General features: G+C 45.8%; 1 protein-coding gene across 1 annotated transcript in view; it reads right to left on the bottom strand.

Moving 5' to 3' along the window:
• LOC139250262 (serine/threonine-protein kinase MRCK alpha-like) overlaps window positions 1-26,602 on the bottom strand; it is a gene marked incomplete at its 3' end in the record, with an annotated part of 472,269 nt that overhangs the window by 233,537 nt on the left and 212,130 nt on the right. Inside the window, exons 6-10 of the mRNA XM_070872760.1 lie at window positions 18,407-18,500; window positions 17,592-17,621; window positions 10,485-10,685; window positions 5,031-5,279; window positions 2,463-2,542 (exon numbers count right to left, since the gene is read on the bottom strand). Coding sequence (XP_070728861.1) covers window positions 2,463-2,542; window positions 5,031-5,279; window positions 10,485-10,685; window positions 17,592-17,621; window positions 18,407-18,500 — 654 coding nt within the window. The remainder of the gene's footprint in view (window positions 1-2,462; window positions 2,543-5,030; window positions 5,280-10,484; window positions 10,686-17,591; window positions 17,622-18,406; window positions 18,501-26,602) is intronic.

Below are 26,602 nucleotides of genomic sequence, written 5' to 3' on the forward strand. Positions count from 1 at the left end.
CCTTTCTGTACATATGCTTTGTTATAGACGTATGTGGGATGAGTGAAGGGCAATGGGATCAGATATAGATTGTTGCAGCAAACAGAATGTGCAGACACAATAGGACACATGACCTCCTTCCTCACTGTAAACCTCTATGGTTCTATTATGGTCCAAAAGGTTCTTCCAGTTTGGTGCCCTTCAACAAACATACAAAGGCATCCTCGGGAAAGGTTTGGCATCTGACCTAACAGAGAACAGCATGGCCCCAATTGTATAGAGATTACATCGGATATACGGCACAGAAACAGGCCATTTGGCCCAACCAGTCCATTCCGGCATTTATGCTCCACTCTGGCCTCCTGTTGTCTTTCCTCATCTAACTATCAGCATAACCCTCTATTCCTTTCTCCCTCATATGCTTATCTAGCCTCTTCTTAAATGCATCAATACTATTCGCCTCAACCACTCTCTGTGGCAGCAAGTTCCACATTCTCACCACTCTCTAGGTAAAGAAGTTCCTTCTGAATTCCCTATTGATTTCTTGGTGACTAACTTATATTGATGGCCTCTAGTTATGCTCTTCCCCTCAAGTGGAAACACTCTCTGTATCTACTCCATCAAATCCATTCACAATTTTAAAGACCTCTATTAGGTCACCCCTCAGCCTTCTTTTTTTCAAGAGAAAAATGACCCAGCCTGTTCATCCTTTCCTGATAGGTGTACCCTCGAATTTCTGGCATCATCCTTGTATATCAAATCTGCACCCTCTCCAGGGCCTCTATATCCTTTTTATAATATGGTGACCAGAACTGTACGCAGTACTCAAAGTGTGGTCTAACCAAGTTTCGATACAAGTTTAGCATAACTTCGTTACTTTTCAATTCTATCACTCTAGAAATAAACCCTAGTGTCTGGTTTGCTTTTTTATGGCCTTGCTAACCTGTCGTGATACTTTTAGTGACTTGTGGATTAGAAATGCCAGAAAGAAGGCATTTGAGCCAGCTCACTGGGAAAAAGCACAGTATGTACTGCATGTTCAGTATTCATGCTCAATGCCTAAAAGCTGCTCTAAAAGAATGAGGGCCAAATGAAAGCATGCAATGACTCTGGAGAGCAGTGTCATGAACTACTAATTCAATTTGTGAGACTGGTAACTCGAGTCTGACTCAGGCACGTGCACCCTTAGTGTTTCAGAGTTCTGTTTCTATCCATAAGCGGAATTCCGGGTAGGACCAAATAGAATCTCACCAATATAATTAGCTCTTCAGATGTTTTTTTTTTGTATTGTTAAAGCACATACGACAAATGCTTTGCAGGGGCACGGAGTAATCAGAAAGGAAAAAAAAGATAGATTTTACTCTCATGAGGAATGTGTAGGATCAGTTGTGACTTTGAGCAAGATTGTGGAATGTCGCAAGGTTCATTGATTCTCATGAGGCTTTCGATCTAGTGCCCTTGTGAAGAAATTGAAAGCTGCAATGGCTGAATCTTGGACTTTATCCAGGATGTGCACTCTAGCTTTGAGTTCTGTATAAGGGTAGATGTGGGACTCACTAAATCCATCTCTCTCCCAAAAGGAGGAGTGAGGCAAGGCTGTCAACTGCTACTCATCGCATTCAATGTCGTCAACAAAAAGCAAAATACTGCCAATGCTAGAAATCTGAACCAAAATTGGAAAAGACTGCAGACACGAGTCAGGTATAAAGGAATAAACCCTTCCTCAGAGCATCTGTTCCAGGTAATTCTCAAAGAACTGGGGCACTCCTTTCGCAGTATATTGAACTGGAAAACTCAACAACGTGGCGTGTCGGCCGCTTATATCTCTCTCGTTCAGAGAGAGCTAAATGTTAGCATTAAACATTGCCATATGGTATCTAGCATGCCCAAATGCAAACTTTGCTGACAAAAGCTGTTTCTACTCTTATGTATTAGTCCTTATTCCCAACTATACTTCTGCACTAGTGTGAATTTCTCTATGTCTTGCACTGTTAATTTTTTGGACTCCCTGATTGAGACTGCCAATGTAATGGTAGAAGTGTCTAACTGTAGGCAGTGTGTGCTGAGGGACACCACCAGATTCACTCTGTAGGATCCAAGAGATGGACACTATTTTCACAGCATTAGTTCGGGCTGGACTTGCAGCCATATCCCAGAAATAAAAGTAGTAATAACTAATCCCCAACAGAAATCCTTTTAATCACAGAGAGTATGACACATGAGGCTATAATAGAAATGCATCTAATGAGCATGGAGCATTAGAAACAGAATAACAGAGCTTTATCATCAGGGTGAGACATATTGACATGTGTAATCACTTGATCCAAGGTTTTTCCTTCAAGCTTGATGCAGTCTTTTAGCAATTCTTTGGCTTTACAATTTAAATAAGCCCCTCCAGCATCACTGTTTTACATTAGATGCTGAAGGTACAGCTTAAAGTGTGTAACCTGCAGCTCCACACAATATCACAGCAAAACACTTACCAGTTAGTGGTGTAGGTGAATCCTATGAAGGGAAGGTGGTGGCCAGAGAAAGCAGTGTGTGTAGGTGGAGGCATCGTCTCCTGAAATAGAGTAAAAGGCAAGTTTAACGGACTTGTTTCCATGTCTTACACTTAGGATTGCTACGAGGCACAAGCTAAACTGAGGATGGCTTCCAGCTCCTTTCCGCACTGATAATGTGGGCTGTTGCTGAACAGCCTCTTCACATTTGATAAGATTAGTTCCTGATGGAACAATCCTAGTTCAACAAGTGTGCCGTGCAAAGGAAGAATTATGGGGACAGTCTGCATCAACCTGTGGAGCACAATCTTCCCCTTGCTTTCCACTTGAAGATAGCGATTCTTTATCAATAAACGTCTCATCACGTTTATAAAATGAGTAATTCATTATATGATATAATTATTTCTGAAAGAATTACATCATATAATGACTTACTCATTTTGGGGTTGCTGAATGCCGTGACAGTTGTTACGTAGGTGGTAGGAACGGTGGTTTCCCCAATGCCCCTCTCTCACAGTAACATGGAGCTGGGCTTTGCAAAACACACAGCCCCTCCACCGCACATCCGCCTTTATACCATTCAAAAAGCTCAGCTTTAAAGCAGTACGGCAGAATTGGAAGTGTGAAGAGTGCACGTGAGGCATGGGGAGTGCAAGTGAGGCGTGGGGAGTGCAAGTGAGGCATGGGGAGTGTACGTGAGGTGTAAGTGAGGCGTGGGGTGTGCAAGTGAGGTGTAAGTGAGGCGTGGGGAGTGCAAGTGAGGCATGGGGAGTGCACGTGAGGTGTAAGTGAGGCGTGGGGAGTGCAAGTGAGGTGTAAGTGAGGCGTGAGGAGTGCACGTGAGGCATGGGGAGTGCACGTGAGGTGTAAGTGAGGCGTAAGTGAGGCGTGGGGAGTGCAAGTGAGGCGTGGGGAGTGCAAGTGAGGTGTAAGTGAGGCGTAAGTGAGGCATGGGGAGTGCACGTGAGGCATGGGGAGTGCACGTGAGGCATGGGGAGTGCACGTGAGGCATGGGGAGTGCACGTGAGGCATGGGGAGTGCACGTGAGGCATGGGGAGTGCACGTGAGGCATGGGGAGTGCACGTGAGGCATGGGGAGTGCACGTGAGGCATGGGGAGTGCACGTGAGGCATGGGGAGTGCACGTGAGGCATGGGGAGTGCACGTGAGGCGTGGGGAGTGCACGTGAGGCGTGGGGAGTGCACGTGAGGCGTGGGGAGTGCACGTGAGGCGTGGGGAGTGCACGTGAGGCGTGGGGAGTGCACGTGAGGCGTGGGGAGTGCACGTGAGGCGTGGGGAGTGCAAGTGAGGCGTGGGGAGTGCAAGTGAGGCGTGGGGAGTGCAAGTGAGGCGTGGGGAGTGCAAGTGAGGCGTGGGGAGTGCAAGTGAGGCGTGGGGAGTGCAAGTGAGGCGTGGGGAGTGCACGTGAGGCGTGGGGAGTGCACGTGAGGCGTGGGGAGTGCACGTGAGGCGTGGGGAGTGCACGTGAGGCGTGGGGAGTGCAAGTGAGGCGTGGGGAGTGCAAGTGAGGCGTGGGGAGTGCAAGTGAGGCGTGGGGAGTGCAAGTGAGGCGTGGGGAGTGCAAGTGAGGCGTGGGGAGTGCAAGTGAGGCGTGGGGAGTGCAAGTGAGGCGTGGGGAGTGCAAGTGAGGCGTGGGGAGTGCAAGTGAGGCGTGGGGAGTGCAAGTGAGGCGTGGGGAGTGCAAGTGAGGCGTGGGGAGTGCAAGTGAGGCGTGGGGAGTGCAAGTGAGGCGTGGGGAGTGTAAGTGAGAAAGGGAGGGCAACAGAAATAATGAATTTCAAAGCCAAGTGCCAGAAAAATTCCAGTTTGACAATAGGGATCGTAACTCATTCTTAGATTTCAACCAAATTAGAATACTGATGCACAGCTGAACTGTCAGTGTGATTTCCAGAACATTTAAACAGGAGACGGACTAAATAATATCACATAGAAGGGATTCGGTGCTGAAAAATACATTGTGCAAATGAGTCTTTAGCAACCATTTACTTTATCAAAAGACTCTTTGGCGCTTAAACAAGAAGTTAAGTGCATGGCTAAGTATTTCCAATGCAAAATACCCTGTATGTAAATTTAGTCAGCCTTCCATTTTATTTTCCAATCCCAGTTTCATGGACATCTATATCTACTCTCAAATTCAGTAAGATTTGTCAGCAAACATCAGCTGCAGCATGCACGCTGGGGTTAACGTGGATATGAGTGGGGAAGCGAATCGTGGGGAAAACTTTCAGAACCTGAATATGGCGTTTAAGAAGCTGATAAGACAGATATGCAGTAGAATGATAAATCAAAACTGAAAATGTACAAAAAATCTAATAGCATCTGAAAAGAGGAAACTTGACCTTTTTCATTCAGATGCTGAATACACCTGCTGTGTACTTCTAGTATGGTCGATTTGTTTCAGAATTGCAACTTTTACAGACTTTTTCTTTTTATCTCTACAGAATGACAAATATATATGTCTGTTAAAATGTTCCCCCTCTTTCAATCTAAATTCCCCTTCTCCAAACACAGACACGCGTGAACAAACTTACAGAATTTTTTAAACAGTCGTCATCTACGTCAAAGTTCGACGTGTCTGTGGGACTGCTGACTTCGGGGATGTAAGGTGCTTCACAGTTTCTAATGTTGTCCCAATCAATGCCGGCAAAGAATGGATGCTTCTTAAAGTCTTCAATCCCGTTTTGACCCAGCCGGTGCTCCCTGCTGCAGATAAGCCTCCGGATGAGATCCTTGGCATTTTCAGAGACATCGGTGATCTGTACCGGGAATTGGAATCGCTCCTAGTTGCAGAGGAATTAAACGCAGTAGTTAATCGCACGGTTTGAAACAGGAGGCCTCCAGGAATCAGTTGTTAAAGCTTCAGAAATAGGCTTAAAACACTGTTGCTGATAGAAATGCGACACTTGTTTCCTGGTTTCTCAAATTTTCTTAGGTTAACCCTGAGAAGGTGGTAAAAATGCAGTTCCAAACTAGAACATTCACCCTCCACATCTCTACTCATCCTTCACCCGTCTTCCAGGACTTCCAAGTTTGCAAACCACAACCAGCATCATGTACCAAGCAATGAACCCCAGAGATGGTCTCCCACAGCATCACAGCCAGCGAGAGAATTTTGAAACGCAAGGCAAATAAATGAATACATCAATATATTTATACATACAGCTTTAGTTTCAACTTCTTTTTCACTGCAACTCTTGTGTGAAGACTGAGGAGATGGAGACTGAGGGGGTGAAGAAGAGGGAACGGAAGGTTTAGAGGAATCATAGAAATTTACAGCACGGAAGGAGGCTATTTCGGCCCATCGTGTCTGCGCCGGCCAACAAAGAGTTATCCAGCCCAATCCCACTTTCCAGCTCTTGGTTCGTAGCCTTGTAGGTTACGGCACTTCAAGTGCATATCCAAGTACTTTGAGGGTTTCTGCCTCTACCACCCTTTCAGGCAGTGAGTTCCAGACTCCCACAACCTTCTGGGTGAAAACAAATCTCCTCTAAACTTTCCACCACTTCATTTAAATCTGTCCCTCTGCTAAGGGGAATAAGTCCTTCCTATCCACTCTATCTCGGTCCTCATAATTTTATACATCTCAATTAGGTCTCCCCTCAAACTCCTCTCTTCCAAAGAAAACAACTCCAACCTATCCAATCTGTCCTCATAGCTAAAATTCTCCAGTCCAGGCAACATCCTCGTAAATCTCCTCTGTACTCTCTAATGCAATCACATCTTTCCTGTAATGTGGTAACCAGAACTGAATGCAGTACTCTAGCTGTGGCCTCATTAGTGTTTTATTACGTTCAAGCATAATCTCCCTGCTCTTATATTCTATGCCTCGGCTAATAAAGGCAAGCATTCCATATGCCTCCTTCACCACCTTATCTACCTGGCCTGCTACCTTCAGGGATCTGTGGACATGCACTCCAAGGTTCCTCAATTCCTTTACACTTCTCAGTGTCCCACCATTTAATGTGTATTCCCTTGCCTTGTTAGCCTTCCCCAAATGCATTACCTCACAATTCTCCGGATTGAAATCCATTTGCCACTGCTCTGTCCACCTGACCAGTCCATTGATATCTTCCTGCAGTCCACAGCTTTCTTCTTCATTATCAACCACACCAATTTTTGTATCATTACATACATACGATACACGGTACAGAAACAGGCCATTCGGCCCAACCAGTCCATGCCGACAGTTATGCTCCACTCGAGCCTCCTCCCGTCTTTCCTCATCTAAATCGATCAGCATAACCCTTTATTCCCTTCTCCCTTATATGATTGACTAGCCTCCCCTTAAATGCATTTATACTATTTGCTTCTCCCACCCCCTATGGTAGCGAGTTCCACTATTTGGGTAAAGAATTTTCTTCTGAATTCCCTGTTGGATTTCTTGGTGACCATCTTATATTGATGGCCTCTAGTTATGCTCTTCCCCACAAGTGGAAACATTCTCTCAGTATCTACTCGATCAAAACCTTTCATAATTTTAAAGACCTCTATTAGGTCAACTCTCAGCCTTCTTTTTTCAAGAGAAAAGAGACCCAGCCTGTTCATCCTTTCCTGATATGTATACCCTCACATTTCTGGTATCATCCTTGTAAATCTTCTTTGCCCCCTCTCCGGTGCCTCTATATCCTTTTTATAATATGGCGACCAGAACTGTTGCAGTACTCTAAGTGTGGTCTAATTAAGTTTTGATATAGTTTAAGCATACTTTCTCTACTCTTCAATTCTATCACCCTGGAACTAAACCCGTGTACTTGGTTTGCTTTTTTATGGCCTTGCTAAACTGTGTCAGAACTTTGTGATTTGTGTGTTTGTACTCCGAGATCCCTTTGTTCCTCTATCCCACCTAGACTCTCACCCTCCAAGTAATAAGTGACCTCCCTATTCTTCCTACCAAAATGTAATACCTCACATTTTTGAACTTCATTTGCCAGTTATATGCCCATTCTACAAGTTTATTAATGTCCTCCTGTAATATGTTGTAGTCCTCCTCGATATTGACTATCGCCCCAATTTGGTGTCATCCGCAAATTTAGAAATTGTTTTTGATTCCAAAGTCTAAATCGTTAATATAAATTGTGAATAGCAGTGGTCCCAGCACTGATCCTTGTGGAACACCACTGCCCACCTTCTACCACTGTGAATAGCTTCCTCTTAGAAACATAGAAAATAGGTGCAGGAGTAGGCCATTTGGCCCTTCGAGCCTGCACCACCATTCAATAGCCCTACTCTCTGCTTTCTGTATTGAAGTCAGCTAGCTGTCCATTCTGCTACTTGTCCCCTGACTCCGCATTCTCTGACCTTGTTCATCAGTCTATTATGTGGTACCTTATCGAAGGTCTTTTGAAAATCTAGATAAATTACATCTACTGCATTACCATTGTCTACTCTCTGTATTACCTCTTTAAAACATTCAATGATTTTGAAATCCACGCCGGCTATTAGTTATTATATTTTTGGTTTCTAGATGTTCTTCTATGTTCTCGTTTAGTGGGGATTCCATTATTTTTCCTACCACCGATGTTAAGCTGACTGATCTATAATCCCTGGACATGTTCTATCCCCTTTCTTAAATATAGGTATTACGTTAGCTATCCACCAGTCCTCTGGCACAAGAGAAAAAGGATAATGCAGGCATTGCGAGTGAGGGGCAGTGAGAAGAGAAGGGTGCAGTGGGTAAAGGAATCTTTGATGGGAGCAAAGGGGTGGTGGGATAATTGAGAGGGACGAAGTTTGGGGGGGTTTGAAGTGACGATGGGAAGTCATCTGCCAAGGGCTACAGGATGAACGTTCCCTGTAAACCATCACTGGAAGCTGCATTAAATGCTTCCTGCAGTCCTTAGCAGCTTCCCCCCCATCCACCATGTAATTTGCCACTTTCCACCCAAAAGGATAGAAGAAATAAAGAGGGCAGAGAGAGCAGCAGAATCAAGCAGATTTGCTCCTGATTTTTTAGGAGCAACTGGTGTAGAACGGAGTATCTTAGAAATCGGAATTCTCCACATTTAGTTTGCTCCAGTTCTAGTCAGGTAGAACAGTTTCACTTTGGAACAGAATTTTTTTCTTCAAAAGGGGCCGTGTCCGGCCACTGACGCCTGATTTGAAAGTTTCCACAGTGAAAACGTACTCCAAACTAACTTAGAATGGAGCAAGTGAAGATTTTTGTAGGCCTGAAAAAACCTTGTCTACACATTAAAAAATCAGGCGCAGGTTACAAATTAGGCGTCCAGAACGAGGTGGGGGGGTGGGGGGGGGAAGGGAAGTCATTAAATTCTACAATAAATCGTTATTTATACTTATACAAATATTATACAAATAAATTCAACCTGAATAAACATTTATAAGCAAAGAAAAGATTAAATAAACCATCTTCCTACCTGTGTGCAAGTGCTTCAGGCAGGCCTTTCAGGCAGCGGTTTCCCGACGGCAGGCAGGGAGAAGGCTGCAGGAAGCCTCAGAACTTGAGGCAGCCGTTCCCGACGGCAGGGGGGAGGCAGGGAGAAGGCTGCAGGAAGCCTCAGAACTTGAGGCAGCCGTTCCCGACGGGCCCGACCGACGGCAGGGGGAGAAAGCTGCAAGAAGCCTCAGTGCTGATCATGGAAGGGCAATGTGGTTTTATTAAAAAATGTTAAAAATTGAACAGCTACAAAGAACTACAAAAATGGCCGAGTGCCAATGTTTCCTTCACACGGCGCGTGCGCGAACGCTCCAACGCGCACGCGCAGGGTTGCCGGCACAAAAAAAACTCATTTAAATGGTACCCGCCCCCTCCTACTTACAAAATCGGCGCGAGTGGTAGGCTCCGCCCCCTGGGCGCCGCGCCAAGCCAACATCGAGCTGCAAAGCGCTCGAGAATAACGCGTTTTTTATCAGGCGCCGTTTTCGGCGCGAAAAACAGGCGGCCAGCTCGGAGGGGCGCCTGTTTTGCCGCGTGTGGAAACTTGGGGCCACAGAGAGAGGAGCAGAAAAAATAAAGAAGCAAAAAGGACAAAGAGAAGCAGAGTGGGAGAAAAGGAATCAGAAAAGAGAAAAGGAAGAGAAGAAGGAGAAGGTACAGGGAGAAGGAGAAAAAGAGGGAAGCAGAAGGCAAGAGAAAAAAAGAAACAGTAACACAAAAGGTGTCAGGAGCTGGTAAAAGGCTGGATGCTCTGATTTAGCAGGAGCAGTGGAACAGGTCATTGGTTTTGGTAACGTATTAAAAGTCCGCCCTGAGCACTTCCTATAAATATGCATCTGTCACATCATTATCCCTTTCTGCAATGACTTTTAATCACAGCTAAATTTACTGTAAACCCCCCAGCCCCACCCCAGCCTCGCAATTTAACCAACTTTAAAAAATGGTTTCTCATTGGCTGATCCCCAGCCCTCACCGCTACTTTCACAGCATCTGCAGCAGAGCACAGGGAGGTTAGCTAAAACAAACTAAAAATATTTCAACAGCTCCAAACTAGGTGCAATGGTGGGTAAGTTTAAACTTTTTAGACAATGACTCTTACAATTAGGATTATTTACACTTTCTACCTCCTGAATTTAGGAGCTGCAAAGCTGCGGTGTGTTTTAGCTCCCTCTCTCCCAAAACATACCAGTTTCCACGCTGTCTGCAACTTATTAATTGGTCTGTCAATCAAACAAACCACGGTCTCTTTTCACTTGCCTGTCATGTCACTGAGCTCACCATTCACTTCAAGAATGAAGAGCCTTAAAGGAGCAGACACCAACACACCATTTTACATATCAGAAGGTCCCCTGCCTCATAAAGCAGCACATCCATTTAAAGGATACACATTCGCACAGACATACTCCATTTGAGATGGCATGATTTTCTTGCGCATATAAAGCAGCACATCCTCTGACTTAAGGGAGATTCATTAATTAAAATCTTAGGTTACTAATGAATCTAGTTAGAACTAAATGTGATTAAAGCCATCTGACAGGGGAAACCATCAAAAACAACAGGCTAGATAGAGTTGGATTAGAGAGGCACTCACTTTGTGGTTCATGATTTTCCCGTAAGTCTCTACTAAAGATTCAGCATAAAAAGGAGTCTCTCCGAAAAGCATTTCATACATGCAGACACCGAGTGACCACCAGTCACATTCAGGCCCGTACTTTCCTTTGCCATCTTCCATGGCCTGCAGGATTTCAGGGGAAATGTAGTCGGGGGTCCCCACTGCCACAGAAGACTGGACCTGAGTTAGAAAAATAATTATTAGATTCCTTGGAATCGTACTAAAGCACCACAAACAACAATCAAGTGTCGACCCCACCATCCCCCACACGTGTTTGCTCAATTTTTTTCAAAGTCCCTTTAAAAAATCATTTATCTCATCTGTAACTGAGGACATGGAATTCAAGCTTCCCCAAAGTCCTACCAATTTTATGCTACAAATGCACGAGTAACTTCTGCTGAACCAGTTCTGATCAAGGGTCATTGAACTGAAATGTTAACTCCGTTTCTTTTTTGACAGATGCTGCTTGCCCTGCTGAGCATTTACAGCATTTTCTGTTTTTATTGTAGCAGTAACATCCCACATTCTAATCCCCACCCCCAGCAACCACCTCCCTAGTCGGCATCATCCGAGACCAGCAGTTCGCCCAGTGAAGAATCTGGCTCTGTGTCATGCTGGTGAAATAACTATTATTCTCTGTCCAGCAGTAATTCCTCCCTTTCCCAATGGTTTGCTCACCTTCCCCTGGCCCAGTAGTGACAACAAAATTCTGCATTTCAAAGCAGATCCCAATAATGAGCAGAGAGAGAGAATGTGGAAAGATTACATACAGAATATATAATGTTAACAGTTTGCATGTGATGCTCATCCAACCTAGACACTTGTGCATTAGCAGATATCATGTTTCAGGATTTCTCTGACCATTTTTCCCACAGAAAAGATTTGGGGAAAAAAATGTTACTTGAAAAGATCTGTTTTAAAGGCATAGTACATTACTGTAAATGAAAGGTAGTTAAGATGTTAATGAGCTAGCCTTGATGCTGTTTCCTCATCAACTGTAAATAATAAGTAATTTGGTCTCTTCTCTTATGTGGTCCCTTGTATCGAGGATGACTTGCTTCCACACCAAAAAGGGATGAGTTTACAGGTGTTTCAATGAGGGACCTGATATTCCAGGTTACGAACTACATATTGAAAATGCCCGTGCGTGCATTTTTTTTTAAACGTGTGGTAGCCATTGCAGCACACCAGCCATCATATGGGCTTGACAGAGCTAGGTCTTGGTGCAGTGGCAAGGATTACCCAAGGCGACTGGAGACCAGCTCTGCTGCACAGACCGAGTGCGCACACATATCGTAGTGTGGGCTGGCCCATGCTGCCTCTGGACCCTCGCCTCTCCTGGGCCCCGATCTCTTTCCGCTCCTCTGCCCGGTCATTCGCTGCACCTCCGCCACGATCTCTCGCCGCACCTCTGCTGTAACTGGGCTCCATCAAAGTTTCTGCCTATGCTCCAATCAGCGACCTGGATTTTGGCGACGTCACCCAGTCGCCCTCCTCAAAGCTGTCACCCTCCTGGAACGGCTCGCGCTGTATCTTGGAAGTGGCATGCTCCTCCTCTTATAATTTGATGGTTTGTCTGTAATTGATGAACACTTTTCACCCATTATGTTGGGAGGGATGGGGTCAGGATGAAAGCAGGATATCAAAGAATGTTAAAAAAATGCAGTCTAGCTTTTGAGAGGGGGGGTGGGGGGGGGGGAGGGAGAGAGAGACACATGACGGATGGAGGGGGGGAGACACACGGGGATGGGGGGGATAGAGACACACATGGGGGGGGGTGAAAAGACACACAGAGGGTGGGGGTGGGGAAGAGAGACACACAGGGGATAGGGGTGAGGAAGAAAGAGACACACCGGAGGGGGGGAGAAGACGGATCACATTTCTCGGAAAGCTCGGTGCGTCAGGGACATCGTTGGAGTGAATGAAATCTTGAAGTCGCAACACTGTCACTATTCACTTCATACCCAATAAACCTGTTAACAATCCATGACCCACACAATGCCCCATCTATGCACTTGTGCTGGGGTAAGCGACTTCGGTTGGAACTTGGTGGCTATTGCTGGGTTGTTTGATATCTGTCCACTCTGGCTTCTGAAGTTAGAATGGATCAAATTACAATTTGCAAAGTCAGTCAGAACTTGGGCTGGGCAGTTCCAGTTGCACATTCCACAGAAACTTCAGGATGTGGCTTATCCTCCAAGGAGATCAATCAGCAATAGGTCATGTGATAATTAAGAGCCAGAGACACGGTGGCCATTTTATTAGTACAAATAAACGTATCCCTAAAAAGAGGGGACTCTGAAGTTGACAGTATGGGGGTGGGAAGAGAGGCCCTTTTTGGAGATGCTCTGGCCATGTTCAGACAGGTAGAAGTGGAACCTTAAATAAAAAGCATGAACATTTTATTTTTCTCCACTGGTGATCAGGTCCCATTGGTAGGAGGTGAGCAGAAGGAATATGGGCCGAGGATTTCTGCCAGTTTAATCAGACTCTATTTGCCAATATTATAACATGATTTACTTCAATTTACAGTGCCAGCTTTGGCTCAGTGTAAAACTCTTGCTTCTTGAGTCAGAAGGCTGTGTCTTCAAGCTTCACTCTGGAGCTTGAGTTCATAATCTAGATTTACACTTCAGTGCAATACAGTACAGAGTACTGCCCAGTCAGAGATGCCGTTTTTCAGATGAGACATTAAACCAATGCCCCAGCTGCCAGTTCAAGCGACTTAAAACATGGTTGTTATTTACCAAAATTCCCTAGATTCTGGGGAGGTCCGAACAGATTGGAAAACTGCAAATCTAACGCTCCTATTTAAAAAAGGAGGCAGACAAAAAGCAGGAAACTATAGACCAGTTAGCTATCTGTGATTGGAAAATATCGGAGTCCATTATTAAAGAAGCAGTAGCAGGACATTTGGAAAAGCAAAATTCGGTCAGGCAGAATCAGTATGGATTTATGAAGGGGAAGTCATGATTGACAAATTTGCTGGAATTCTTTGAGGATGTAACGAACAGGGTGGATAAAGGGGAACCAGTGGATGTGGTGTATTTGGACTTCCAGAAGGCATTTGACAAAGTGTCACATATAAAAGGTTACTGCACAACATAAAAGTTCACGGGGTTGGGGGTAATATATTAGCATGGATAGAGGATTGACTAACTAACAGAAAACAGAAGTAGGGATAAATGGTTCATTCTCGGGTTGGCAATCAGTAACTAGTGGGGTGCCACAGGGATCAGTGCTGGGACCCCAAATATTTACAATCTATATTAACGACTTGGAAGAAGGGGCTGAGTGTAACGTAGCCAAGTTTGCTGACTATACAAAGATGGGAGGAAAAGCAATGTGTGAGGAGGATACAAAAAATCTGCAAAAGGACATAGACAAGCTAAGTGAGTGGGCAAAAATTTGGCAGATGGCAAGTGCTGCAGTACAGCAGGACCTGGGGGTACTTGTGCATAAAACACAAAAGGATAGTATGCAGGTACAGCAAGTGATCAGGAAGGCCAATGGAATTATTGAAAAGGGGGTGGAGTATAAAAACAAGTAAGTCTTGCTAGTTATACAAGGTATTGGTGAGGCCACACCTGGAACACTGCGTGCAGTTTTGGTTTCCATATTTACGAAAGGATATACTTGCTTTGGAGGCAGTTCAGAGAAGGTTCACTAGGTTGATTCTGGAGATGAGGGAGTTGACTTATGAAGAAAGGTTGAGTAGGTTGGGCCTCTAATCATTGGAATTCAGAAGAATGAGAGATGATCTTATCGAAACGTATAAGATTATGAGGGGGCTTGACAAGGTGGATGCAGAGAGGATGTTTCCACTGATAGGGGAGACTAGAACTAGAGGGCATGATCTTAGAATAAGGGGCCACCCATTTAAAACAAGAGATGAGGAGAAATTTCTTCTCTCAGAGGGTTGTAAATCTGTGGAATTCGCTGCCTCAAAGAGCTGTGGAAGCTGGGACATTGAATAAATTTAAGACAGAAATAGTCAGTTTCTTAAACGATAAGGGAATAATGGGTTATGGGGAGCGGGCGGGGAAGTGGACCTGAGTCCACCATCGGATCAGCCATGATCTTATAAAATGGCGGAGCAGGCCGAGGAGCCATATGTCCTACTCCTGCTCCTATTTCTTATGTTCTTATACCATTGCACTATTTGAAGAACAGCGGGAGAGTCCTCCAGGTGTCCTGGCCAACATTCCTCTCAACCAACACTACTAAAATAGATTAACTGTTCATATATTTCACTGCTGCTTGTGGTACCTTGCTGTGTGCAAATTGGCGTTCATGTTTTCCTACTAAAAACAGTGACGACACTTTAAAATACTTCATTGGCTATGAAGCAATTTGGGACGTCCTGGGGACGTTCATTAACAGCACCACATTTTAGGCCTGGTGTGCCATTTAGCAAGAATTACAATCTGCTTTGGTAGACTATACATACTTCACTCAGCTTCCCAGCAGCAGCTCTCCACACACCGCTGATTTTTCTTCAGCTGCCCAAAATCACCTTTCTCAAAATAGCAGTTATCAAGAAGCATGACGGAGCTTGCATATTACAATAAATCAATAAATATCATTGCACCAATGTATGAACAGTAGTCCACATTACAGAACGTGTAGCCGATCAATGACTCATCCATTTCAGGAGCCAAACATTTTTTTTAATCATTCATTCTTCCAAATGTGGGTGTCACCAGCATTTATTGTCCATCTCTAATTGCCCTTCAGATGGTGTTGGTGAGCCGCCGTCATGAATCGCTGCAGTCTGTGTGATGACAGTGCTCCCACAGTGCCGTTAGGTGGGGAGTTCCAGGATTTTAACCCAGAGATGACGAAGAAACGGTGGTACATGTCCAAGTCAGGATGGTACACGACTGGGAGGTGATGGTGTTCCCATGCACATGCTGCCCTTGTCCTTCGAGGTGGTGGATGTCGCGGGCTTGGGAGGTGCTGCCGAAGGAGCCTTGCTGACTTACATGGCCAAATTCAAAATTGTATCAATGTATTCTGCCTAAGTTCCTTCAGTGTGAAACACATGGAAAAGATCACCTGCTACTCAAATCTCTGTGGCCTGAAAGAAATGTGCCAGTCCTATAATCCAATAAGTTGCAGTGAAATATGCCAATATACCAAGTGCCTCAGTCCACTCAACTTGGGTACAAGATTTACTGAGGGAAGAGGAGAACCAGTAGCAACAAGCACTCTGAGCAGAAATAACTCAGTGGACAGTGAGCAAAAGCGTCTTGAAATCAGCAACAACATGCAACTTTGTAGCTCAGGAAATACTGTGTGGGAATTAATGGGCACACTTAAGTTTAGTACTTGAAAAATATATTTTTGTTTCAGTGGGGAGAGAAACAGAGTTAATGTTTCAGGTCGATGACCTTTCTATTTTCAGGTGAATGAAGGGTCATCGACCTGAAACGTTAACTCTGTTTCTCTCTCCACAGATGCTGCCTGACCTGCTGAGTATTTCCAGCATTTTCTGTTTTTATTTCAGATTTTCAGCATCTGCAGTATTTTGCTTTTGTATTTTTCTTTGCGTTCAACTGACGAAACTTCACCGTCACATATTAACTGCTGGTGCTGATCCCTATAAAGACTATTTGCACGTGCTACGGAAGTTGTGATATGCTTTCCAATTTGTGTCAATGGGATAAGCACCAACTCTCTATGTCTGTACACATATATCAGTATACAGAGGTGAAGTTTTCGATGAAATATTAGAAAAATATATTATTGAAAGGCTTCCCTGAGAATTTAGTAAGTGATGAACTATTTGAATTGTGTGCAGCAGACATGTGTTACTGGCAAAATACAGCTGTGTACCCAGCCGAGTGAGAGCAGTGCAGCTGGTAAGGGTGTGTATGCACTTGCATGTGCAAGAGTGAATGAAGATTAGTGCTGGTGAACCATATAGTAAGCTTGTGTACTTACTATACTTCAGGAGTGTAGAGCCAGCAAAGTATAATGCACCCATGTAAGGTCTATGGTCTGTTAAAGAGGTGTGCGAGAAATCTGTGTGTTCATCTGTCTCCGCCATAGTGCCGATACAACTGTGAACATCCAGTCTGTCATCCTAGTAAAGGGCTATGTGAACGAGGTATTTAGTCATGGTAAAAGGGCTGGGTGAGCATGGTATTTATCCTGGTAAAAGGCTGTGTGAGTGAGGTATTTATCCTGATACAGGGCTGTGTGAGTGAGGTATTTATCCTGGTACAGGGCTGTGTGATTGATCCTGGTAAAGGGCTGTGTGAGTGAGGTATTTATCCTGGTGCAGGGCTGTGTGAGTGAGGTATTTATCCTGGTAAAGGGCTGTGTGAGTGAGGTATTTATCCTGATACAGGGCTGTGTGAGTGAGGTATTTATCCTGGTAAAGGGCTGTGTGAGTGAGGTATTTATCCTGATACAGGGCTGTGTGAGTGAGGTCTTTATCCTGGTAAAGGGCTGTGTGAGTGAGGTATTTATCCTGATACAGGGCTGTGTGAGTGAGGTATTTATCCTGGTAAAGGGCTGTGTGAGTGAGGTATTTATCCTGATACAGGGCTGTGTGAGTGAGGTATTTATCCTGGTAAAGGGCTGTGTGAGTGAGGTATTTATCCTGATACAGGGCTGTGTGAGTGAGGTATTTATCCTGGTACAGGGCTGTGTGATTGATCCTGGTAAAGGGCTGTGTGAGTGAGGTATTTATCCTGATACAGGGCTGCGTGAGTGAGGTATTTATCCTGGTAAAGGGTTGTGTGAGTGAGGTATTTATCCTGGTAAAGGGCTGTGTGAATGAGGTATTTATCCTGATACAGGGCTGTGTGAGTGAGGTATTTATCCTGGTATAGGGCTGTGAGTGAGGTATTTACTCTGGTAAAGGGCTAGGTGAGCGAGACATTTAGTTCTGGTAAAGGGCTCGGTGAGGCATTTAGTCCTGGATGAGTGTGTGTGAATGTGTGCCGACTGTGTTGCTTGTATATATATCGGCCTTGTGTCTGGATGGGGTGCTGGTAAAGTGCAGCGTGGTCCCCAGTGCTCAGAGTGGAGGCGGATGCGAGCGTGAGACACACACGTGCTGCCTGCCTGGGTTACCTGATCCTTGCTGAGTAGAGAAATCGTTCGCTGGAATAAAAAAGGAACTTGACGTGAGTATATCATAAAAGTAAGTACAGATGAGGGAGGCCATTTGGCCCATTAGCTCAACATGCCAAAGGTAACCCCATTACCCCATAACAGTTACATGCAAAAACTGTAAAAAAAAAAATTATATATTTTATTTATATGTACATACAAAAATATGTAGCATTTGTTTAACTAAGTACTACAAGCTTAATTTAACACACAAACTGGGTGCACCATAACATATAACACTGGCCTAAAACAATAGCCAGTCATGTATTTAGAGAGGCACTTGATTCTGACAATACCCAGCTGGCTGACTTTTTGAACTGGTGCTTTGTGTAATGTTTCACTCCCTGTCTGTTTAAGTGAGGTATTTCCATTACTAATATAAATCGAACTGGATAATAAACCAGAGTATGCATTACTTAATCAACGTGCCACAAGATGTAATGGCCCCACACTTTCTTGGCTGCACATAGTATTTGACAGCCCTGAGAGCTGGGGCCCTGCAGCACAGAGCGAAGTCTCAAGGACAGCTGGTGTGGGAAACGGAAAGTTATGGCAAAGGGAGGTATTGGAAGTCGAGAGCAGGGGAGAAACTCTACAGAGGTTAAGGCTAAGGCATATCATGGGTACAGAGTAGAGGCAAGCTTTACTCTGCATCCAAACTTGGAAATAAAAATGATGGAAAATATTTCATTCCCAGTGTTAACATCTCACGTTTTAATAAGTACAAATGCAGCAAAAGCTATTTATTTATTTTTAAACTGCTTCTCGTAACTTACTGTCCCATCTTCCATGAGCTTGAGACAGGAGCCGAAGTCCGCCAGCCGGATGTGCCCATTTACATCCAGAAGAATGTTGTCTGGTTTGATGTCCCTGCAACAAGAGAAGAACAGGTTTTGAAACAGCACAAGGTTCATCTCCATGCCAAGTATCACCCACAGTGATCTGGTACTGTTTATCATAAATGGGCTTTGCCTCACAATCACCACTGAATTACCCTCCGACTCCCACAACCACCACCCCTGCAAAAAAACTTTTATTTTTTTGTAAGTTACATGCTCATTGGATCCACTTCTTTTGGAGACCACCACTGCTCACAGTTAGTCTATACAGATATGGCACTGGATGTCTGGATGTGGGACGCAGGGAGCATGACAGACAAAAGGCAGGCGAGAATAACTTTATTTTTGTACTACAGTAAGTTATATGATGCCCGCCTCCAGACATTCCCGTTCCATAGTCACTCAACTTGCAAGAAATACTCAGACATGTTAACCTTCATGAAGGCATCAAACAGGTGTACATGACAATGGTACTTTAAATACCACTTCAAGGTACAGCATATGCTGGAGGACGACGGCTGTGAAGAGGGCGATTGGATTGGACATCACCAAGGTCCAGGTTGCTGATTGGAGCGTGGGCAAGTACAGCAGGAGCGGTGAGGTTGGGGCGCAGGAGCGGCGAGTGATCGTGGAAGGACGTGATCGGGGTCCAGGAGAGGCTTGAGTTAGGGGCCCAGGGGCAGCACGGGCCAGCCCACATTGCGATATGTGTGCGCACTAAGTCCGTGCAGCAGAGCTGGTCTCCAGTCACCTTGGGTAATCCTTGCCACTGGACCAAGACCTAGCTCTATCAAGCCCATGTGGTGGCTGGTGTGCAATGCCACCACACGTTAAACAAATTCACGCACAGGCATCGTCCACCCTTCAATGTGTAGTTTGGAACCTGGAATATTAGGTCCTTCATTGAAATACTTGTGAACTCATCCCTTTTTGGCGTGGAAGCAAGTCACCCTCGATATGAGGGATCGCCTATGATGGTGATGACTTTAAATAAGGATTGTGATTGCAGGATAAATCTTTGTTACCGATATCAACAACAGCAGGCAAAAGACCCTCACCTAAACCAAGTGGTAAATCCGATGAAGTTTGGAATTCAACCAATTACTGGATAAACAGTTGTGTGGGATGATTGCTGAGTATCTTTAAAACGCTAAATTACTACTTCTGTTTCATTTTCCAATGGATACAATAATCTTTTTGGTATACACTTAGAAATTCCCCAAAATAGTTGCCATTTCATAAGAATCTAGTGGGGAAACTTTTTTTTTTTAAGATCTGTTTTTAGGAGGGTCGAGACATTATATTGCGTGTGCAAACCACGCCACCTTGTCAATCTGAGTCTTCCTTCAAAAGCCTCCGAAAAGCCCCCTTATCAGCCTTGCACTTACACCACCCCTCCCCCCCCGCGTGCGCGCGCACACGTGTGTAACATTCCCACCTCCCATACAACAACAACTTGCACTTATACAGCATCTTTAATGTAGCAAAAGTCAGTGGTGTCCTGACCAACTTTGACTATAAATGAAGGTTGCTCTTCCCTCCTCTCCTCTCACCCTGCCAAATGCACTGCCTCATACGCTGGAGTACTGTTCCACGCGTGCCTATCGCCTCCAGTATCTCACTTGAGTGACTCATTATTTATGAGAGCCCAGATAGCAAGTCTTGGTAGGCTACTCAATAACAAGGAGCACCACAGTCAAGCCCAATCCTGCCCTCACCAAGCAGAATCTCCGCAGTCGTCACTATATAACTATCAGGATCATGAATCTTGGCTGATCAGCCACCTCCAGTCTGAAGACATGAGAACAACTGTGCTGGCCTAATTGTTCCTCCAGCTGAGATCAACAAACCAAGGCTCGTCAAGGAACAGAGCCTGTGACCTTCCTGATCTGATTGCTATCTGTACATAGAGTCATTGGGGCACCCAGAAGGTTATTTACATTCTTGTGAAAATGGTAAGTATGGAAGGCTCCCACAACACACCAAGCTTGTCTATCTCACTTTACATCAGGAGCTACATATAGTTCTGCTGAAATATTTCTGGCACCGGTCAATGAGGTATTTTTGAATTGTAGTCACGATTGTAAAGGTAAGATCACTGATCCACTCCCAAATCCTTTTCGGCCTCTGCCAGTAGAGATTCTTCCGTGTAATAGATGCTGTAAAGCTCCTTGGGACATGTTTCTACCTTAAAAGTGCTACATAAATGCAAAAATGTCTTGTTATTACCCTACATCTGTAGAATGTAGACAGAATCTGAACCATTGAGGAAGAGTGCAAGATCATGATATGGCCCTCCCGCATTACGTGAATAAAAATCCACCTCGAGGTACAAAGCTCCTTTTTGGTCTGATGCTTGGTCCCTTTCTAATCAGCCACAGCTTGGAGCTGCTCAACGGTTTCATTTCTTTCTGTTCCTTGATATCCCAGTTAGGTCTTTGCCAAGCTCCACTAACTCACTGGCCGGCTGATGCATCAACCTCAGAATATGATTCTCATTTTCAAATCCCTCCACCTCATCTTATCTGAGGAATCTTCACCAACAGCAGCTGTCCCTGCTCTTTCAATACTTGTTCACTGCCATCTCTCACTGCTCCATCTACTCCATGCAGCTTCTATCACTTCGCTCCTGCCCTATGAAACTCTCGCCGAAAACTACTCCACTGTGCCATTCTGAGGCTTCCTTCAAAAGCCTCAAAGGCCAAAATCTTCAACCTTGCGCTTACCACTCCATTCCTCCTACTCAGTGGTGTCCTCTCCCACTTCGAGCTTTAAGCCATTCTTCCACCTCAAAAGGCACGATATAAATGCAAATTTTTGGTGCTGCACCTGGTCGAAGAACTAAAGGAACTACTGGTATAAATTTATCTGCAGGAGAGTATGAGAAAGTCGTGTGTGTGCGTGTGTGTGAGATAAATGAAAGAATCCAAGTTTTGCATGCCTGTGAATTCCAGACCCTGAAGCACTTCATTACACTTTGAATAACAAATTACAACAGTTTTACCAAGTTTGCAGATGACACTAAGCTGGGTGGTGGTGTGAGCTGTGAGGAGGATGCTAAGAGGCTGCAGGGTGATTTGGACAGGTTAGGTGAATGGGCAAACGCATGGCAGATGCAGTATAATATGGATAAATGAGAGGTTATCCACTTTGGTGGCAAAAACACGAAGGCAGAATATTATCTGAATGGCGGCAGATTAGGAAAAGGGGAGGTACAGCGAGACCTGGGTGTCATGGTACATCAGTCATTGAAAGTTGGCATGCAGGTACAGCAGGCAGTGAAGGAGGCAAATGGTATGGTGGTCTTCATAGCTAGGGGATTTGAGTGTAGGAGCAGGGAGGTCTTACTGCAATTGTACAGGGCCTTAGTGAGGCCTCACCTGGAATATTGTGTTCAGTTTTGGTCTCCTAATCTGAGGAAGGGTGTTCTTGCTATTGAGGGAGTGCAGCAAAGGTTCACCAGACTGATTCCCGGGATGGCAGGACTGACATATGGAGAGAGACTGGATCGACTGGGCCTGTATTCACTGCAGTTTAGAAGGATGAGAGGGGATCTCATAGAAACATATAAAATTCTGACGGGACTGGACAGGTTAGATGCAGGAAGAATGTTCCCGATGTTGGGGAAGTCCAGAACCAGGGGACATAGTCTCAGGATAAGGGGTACGCCATTTAGGACCGAGATGAGGAGAAACTTCTTCACTCGGAGAATTGTTAACCTGTGGAATTCCCTACCACAGAGAGTTGTTGATGCCAGTTCATTGGATATATTCAAGAGGGAGTTAGATATGGGCCATATGGCTAAAGGGATCAAGGAGTATGGAGAGAAAGCAGGAAAGGGGTAATGAGGTGAATGATCAGCCATGATCTTGTTGAATGGTGGTGCAGGCTCGAAGGGCCGAATGGCTTACTCCTACACCTATTTTCTATGTTTCTATGAAAGACATTTTCATTCCAGTTTCACAGTGTTTACAGAAAAACGCGGAGGTGAGAAGTAGTTAGTGTAAACCCAGCTTTTTCTGTGTTCACACAGTGGATAGAACGGTACTGGATTGAGAAATAGGAAGAGTCAAGTCGAGATGAGAATATACTGAAAGGCATTGGCAAAATGAAATGAGTCAATATTGAGGCCGAAATTGAGTGCAGCCAGAAAGCTGGTGGTATTAAGGCTTTTTTTCTCCGATTAGCGCCACAAAGTTTGTGGCGGCCATTGGATCCAAATTCAGCTTTTTGACCACAAAAAGTGTTCGTGTTATTAGCCCTTCAAACCTGAAAGTTTGCCGTCTTAATTGGGGCGTTATTCCCACGGTACATTCACCCTCGGGGTGATGTGGCAGCTGCCATTGCAGCACGACGCGAGGTAACGAGCGAATCGGTGCTGCTTTGGAGAGGATGGCCGTGGCTCTGCAAGAGACGATGGAGCATCTAAGTGCTGTCATATCTGGTGGCTTTCAGACTGTGGTTGCTTGTATGCAGTCTCAGCTGGATGCCCCCCCCCCCCCCCCCCGGGGGGCTGGGTCCACCACGGGCCACGGAGGACCGTCCAGTGTGGGGCCACAGCACCGACTTGAGCTCCCTCAGATTGGTGGTGGTGGTATTGTGCCGACCCTGGTGAGTTATTCAGGCTCCTCAGGCCAGGATACGGATGATGCGCTCCCTCAGGATCGTAGCATTCCTGGCCCCAGACCTGTCACTCCGCCAGTGCCTCCACGCATGGCCTCGCCCGAGCCAAGCCAGACCGAACCTTCCCAGGAGGGTGTTGACCAGTCTCCAGCCAGCCCCTCCAGGCCCAAAGCTGCTCGAGGGCGTCCTGGAAGGATATCTGCAGCTTCCACACAGGGAACACAGCAGCCTTCACAGACCCATGAGGCAGCCACAGGGGAGATACTGAGATGAAGTCGCAGGTTAAGCACGCATAAGATCATCATAGGCAGTCCCTCGAAGTCGAGGATGACTTGCTTCCACTCTAAAAGTGAGTTCTCAGGTGGCTGAACAGTCCAATGCAGGACCTACAATCTCTGTCATAGGTGGGGCAGACAGTGGTTGAAGGAAAGGGTAGATGGGGAGCCTGGGTTGACGCACGCTCCTTCCGCTGCCTGCGCTTGGTTTCTGCATGCTCTCGGCGACGAGACTCGAGGTGCTCAGCGCCCTCCCGGATGCTCTTCCTCGACTTAGGGCGATCTTGGGCCAGGGATTCCCAAGTGCCGGTGGGGATGTTGCACTTTATCAAGGAGGCTTTGAGGGTGTCCTTGAAGCATTTCCTCTGCCCGCTTGGGGCTTGCTTGCCATGTCGAGGCTCCGAGAAGAGCGCTTGCTTTGGGAGTCTCGTGTCAGGCATGCGGACGATGTGGCCCGCCCGGCGAAGCTGATCGAGCGTGGTCACTGCTTCGATGCTGGGGATGTTGGCCTGAGAGAGCACACTGACGTTGATGCGTCTGTCCTCCCAATGGATTTGCAGGATCTTGCGGAGGCAGCGCTGGTGGTACTTCTCCAGTGCTTTGAGGTGTCTGCTGGAAATAGTCCACGTCACTGAGCTATATAGGAGGGAGGGTATCACTACTACCCTGTAGACCATAAAGCTTGGTGCCAGATTTGAGGTCCTGGTCTTGAAAAACTCTCTTCCTCAAGCGACCGAATGCTGGAGGCGGTGTTGGATGTTGTCTTCGATGTCTGCCCTTACTGACAGTAGACTCCCAAGGTATGGAAAATGGTCCACGTTGTCCAAGGCCTCATCGTGGATTTTGATAACCAGGGGGGGCAGTGCTGTGTGGCTGGGTATAGGTTGGTGGAGGACCTTTGTCTTACGGATGTTTAGGGTAAGGCCCATTGCTTTCGTACGCCTCGGTGAAGACGTTAACGATGGCTTGGAATTTGGCCTCCAAATGTGCACACTGTAGTTTGATGACAGGGGATGGGACGACCTTGGATCTAGCCTGGAGGCGGTGGAGGTGGAATAGATTCCCATTTGATACTGCTCGGGTTGCTGAGCTGGGGTGACGTTTCCAGTTTGAGCCCCTGGATTGAGATTTCAGTTTTTTCTCTGTGAATCTCGGGTTCTCTATTTCTCTCTCTCTCTCTCGTTTTTTTCCCCCCTTTTCTCTATTCCTATTTCTCTATCTCCCAATCAAACTTTCTCATTCTGTTTCTCATTCCCTTTCCTCACTTCTATCTCTTTCTCCTTTGCTCCCTTCCCTCTCTCTCACCCCTCTCTTTTTCTCTTTCTCTTTCCCTCTCCCTCTCTCTCTCTCTCTCTCTCTCTCTCTAACGCTGTCTAACACTCTCTTTCACCCCCTCCCTCTCCCTCACCTTCTCTCCCTCACCCTCACCTTCTCTCCCCTTGAGTGCGGATTCTGTACTGAACATCCTCAGGCTTGGATCTTACCTTCTTGTATCTCTCCACTCTCACGGCTCCAAGATCTCTGCCACTCTGCATCGGCTCTAAAAGCTGGCGAGGGCACTGTCAGCTGAAGGAGCCGGCTTTTTTATGCCGAAAATGGGTCCGGGGCGGAGCGGCCATGAGAGTCGGTCGATCGCGACAGTGGCTCACACCACTGCAAGAACTCGCCCTCGCCCCCCCCCCCCCCACCCCCACTCCGAATCTATGTCGGGGCGGCCAGTTGAGACCAAAGCGGCGGCCATTCGATTTTGACACAAACTGGCAGTAACGGTCCTTCCTGGAACCGTAAATTTCGGGGCCAATGTCTGTACAGCTTTCCACACAACAAAATGTTTCAGCGCATGTAACAGTGCTGACTTAGTGAACATCGAGCAGGAAAGTGAGCAGTTTCAAAATGAGAGAGTCGGGAAGAGACTGAAAACAAAATCAATGAGAGCAATTTCAGGAGGGTTTGGAAGGTAGGTTGAATCGCAGAGTGGTTTGGAGCGAGAATTACAGAGAGCAGGGCCATAGTGTAAGAAAGAACCAACAGTAATCCAGTGACAGAGAGGAAGATACACGTGTGTGGCATCGGAAGAAACAATATCATTCAGTTAGGGTGCAGAGTAACTGCTGACAGATTTGAAATTGAAGACAATAACCCTGAATTCAATTTGTTGGGGTACAGGAAGCCAGTGAAACGAGGCATGGATAGGAAGATAATCTGAAAATGAGAGCTATGCCGTTCAGGAAGCACTTCTTCACAGAAAAGGATACAGGAAATTTAGAACTCTCTCCCCAAAAATTGTTACGGCTGGGGTCAATTGAAAATGTCAAAACAAAGATTGATAGTGTTTGTTCGGCAAGGGTATTAAATGGGTTACAAAGCCAAGGCGAGTAAAGAATGGCGGAACAGGTTCGAAGGGTTGAATGGCCTACTGTTGTTCTTATACTCCTATGTCGATATGCGCATGTGGAATGTTGTGTGGGACAGGACGTGGCTGTAGAGCTTTAAGGAGCAGAAGGTTGTGAAGGCAGCAGACAGGAACGGCCAATAAGGACAGTGTAGCAGAGGTCAATCCTGGAAGTGATAGACATGTGGATCCAGGTTTTCAATAGCTGGAGGTATAAACAGGCAGAAGTGAAAGAAAGCAGTCATGGGAGCAGGCTCAGCTCAGGGCCGAGCTGGCACCAGATTTAGCCTGAGGCAGAGATTGATGGAGAAGCGGCCAGAATGAGCTGAAAAGGGATTGCTGTGGTTTTGCTGACGTTGGTCCAAAGGAAATCGACGAGTACAGCAACAGTTTAGAATCAATGATGAGGGCCAAAAGGGTTGTTGTGCATGTGAAAGCTGACCCTGTGTATGCGGATGATTTTGCAGAGAAGTAGCACGTAAATGATGAAAAGGTGGGGACCAAGGATGGTCATGACAAAGGGCTCTGTGAGGATTGTCCTCCATTGAACACGACTAGCCTCATGCTGCAGCGCCAAGCACTTTTAAACAGTTTTGTTTTAAGAAATGAATCACCACCGAGGACTCCTTCTAAAAAGGCATTATTGATCAGATGAAACATCCTTGTCTTGAAAATATTTTGATTTAAATGGCAAGTACAGCTGATACCACTGAAGCTCGGGGAAGTTATTGAACCCCGCAGTGTGAGCAATCGCAATTATAACGTGCGGCTGAAATGACCAGATTGCTGAGGGTCTACAACAGCTCCACCAGCCCCCACCCACTGCTGGGTTAATCACTACCT

The sequence above is a fragment of the Pristiophorus japonicus genome, unplaced genomic scaffold (assembly GCF_044704955.1).
Source record: "Pristiophorus japonicus isolate sPriJap1 unplaced genomic scaffold, sPriJap1.hap1 HAP1_SCAFFOLD_360, whole genome shotgun sequence".
NCBI classification, from domain to species: domain Eukaryota; kingdom Metazoa; phylum Chordata; class Chondrichthyes; family Pristiophoridae; genus Pristiophorus; species Pristiophorus japonicus.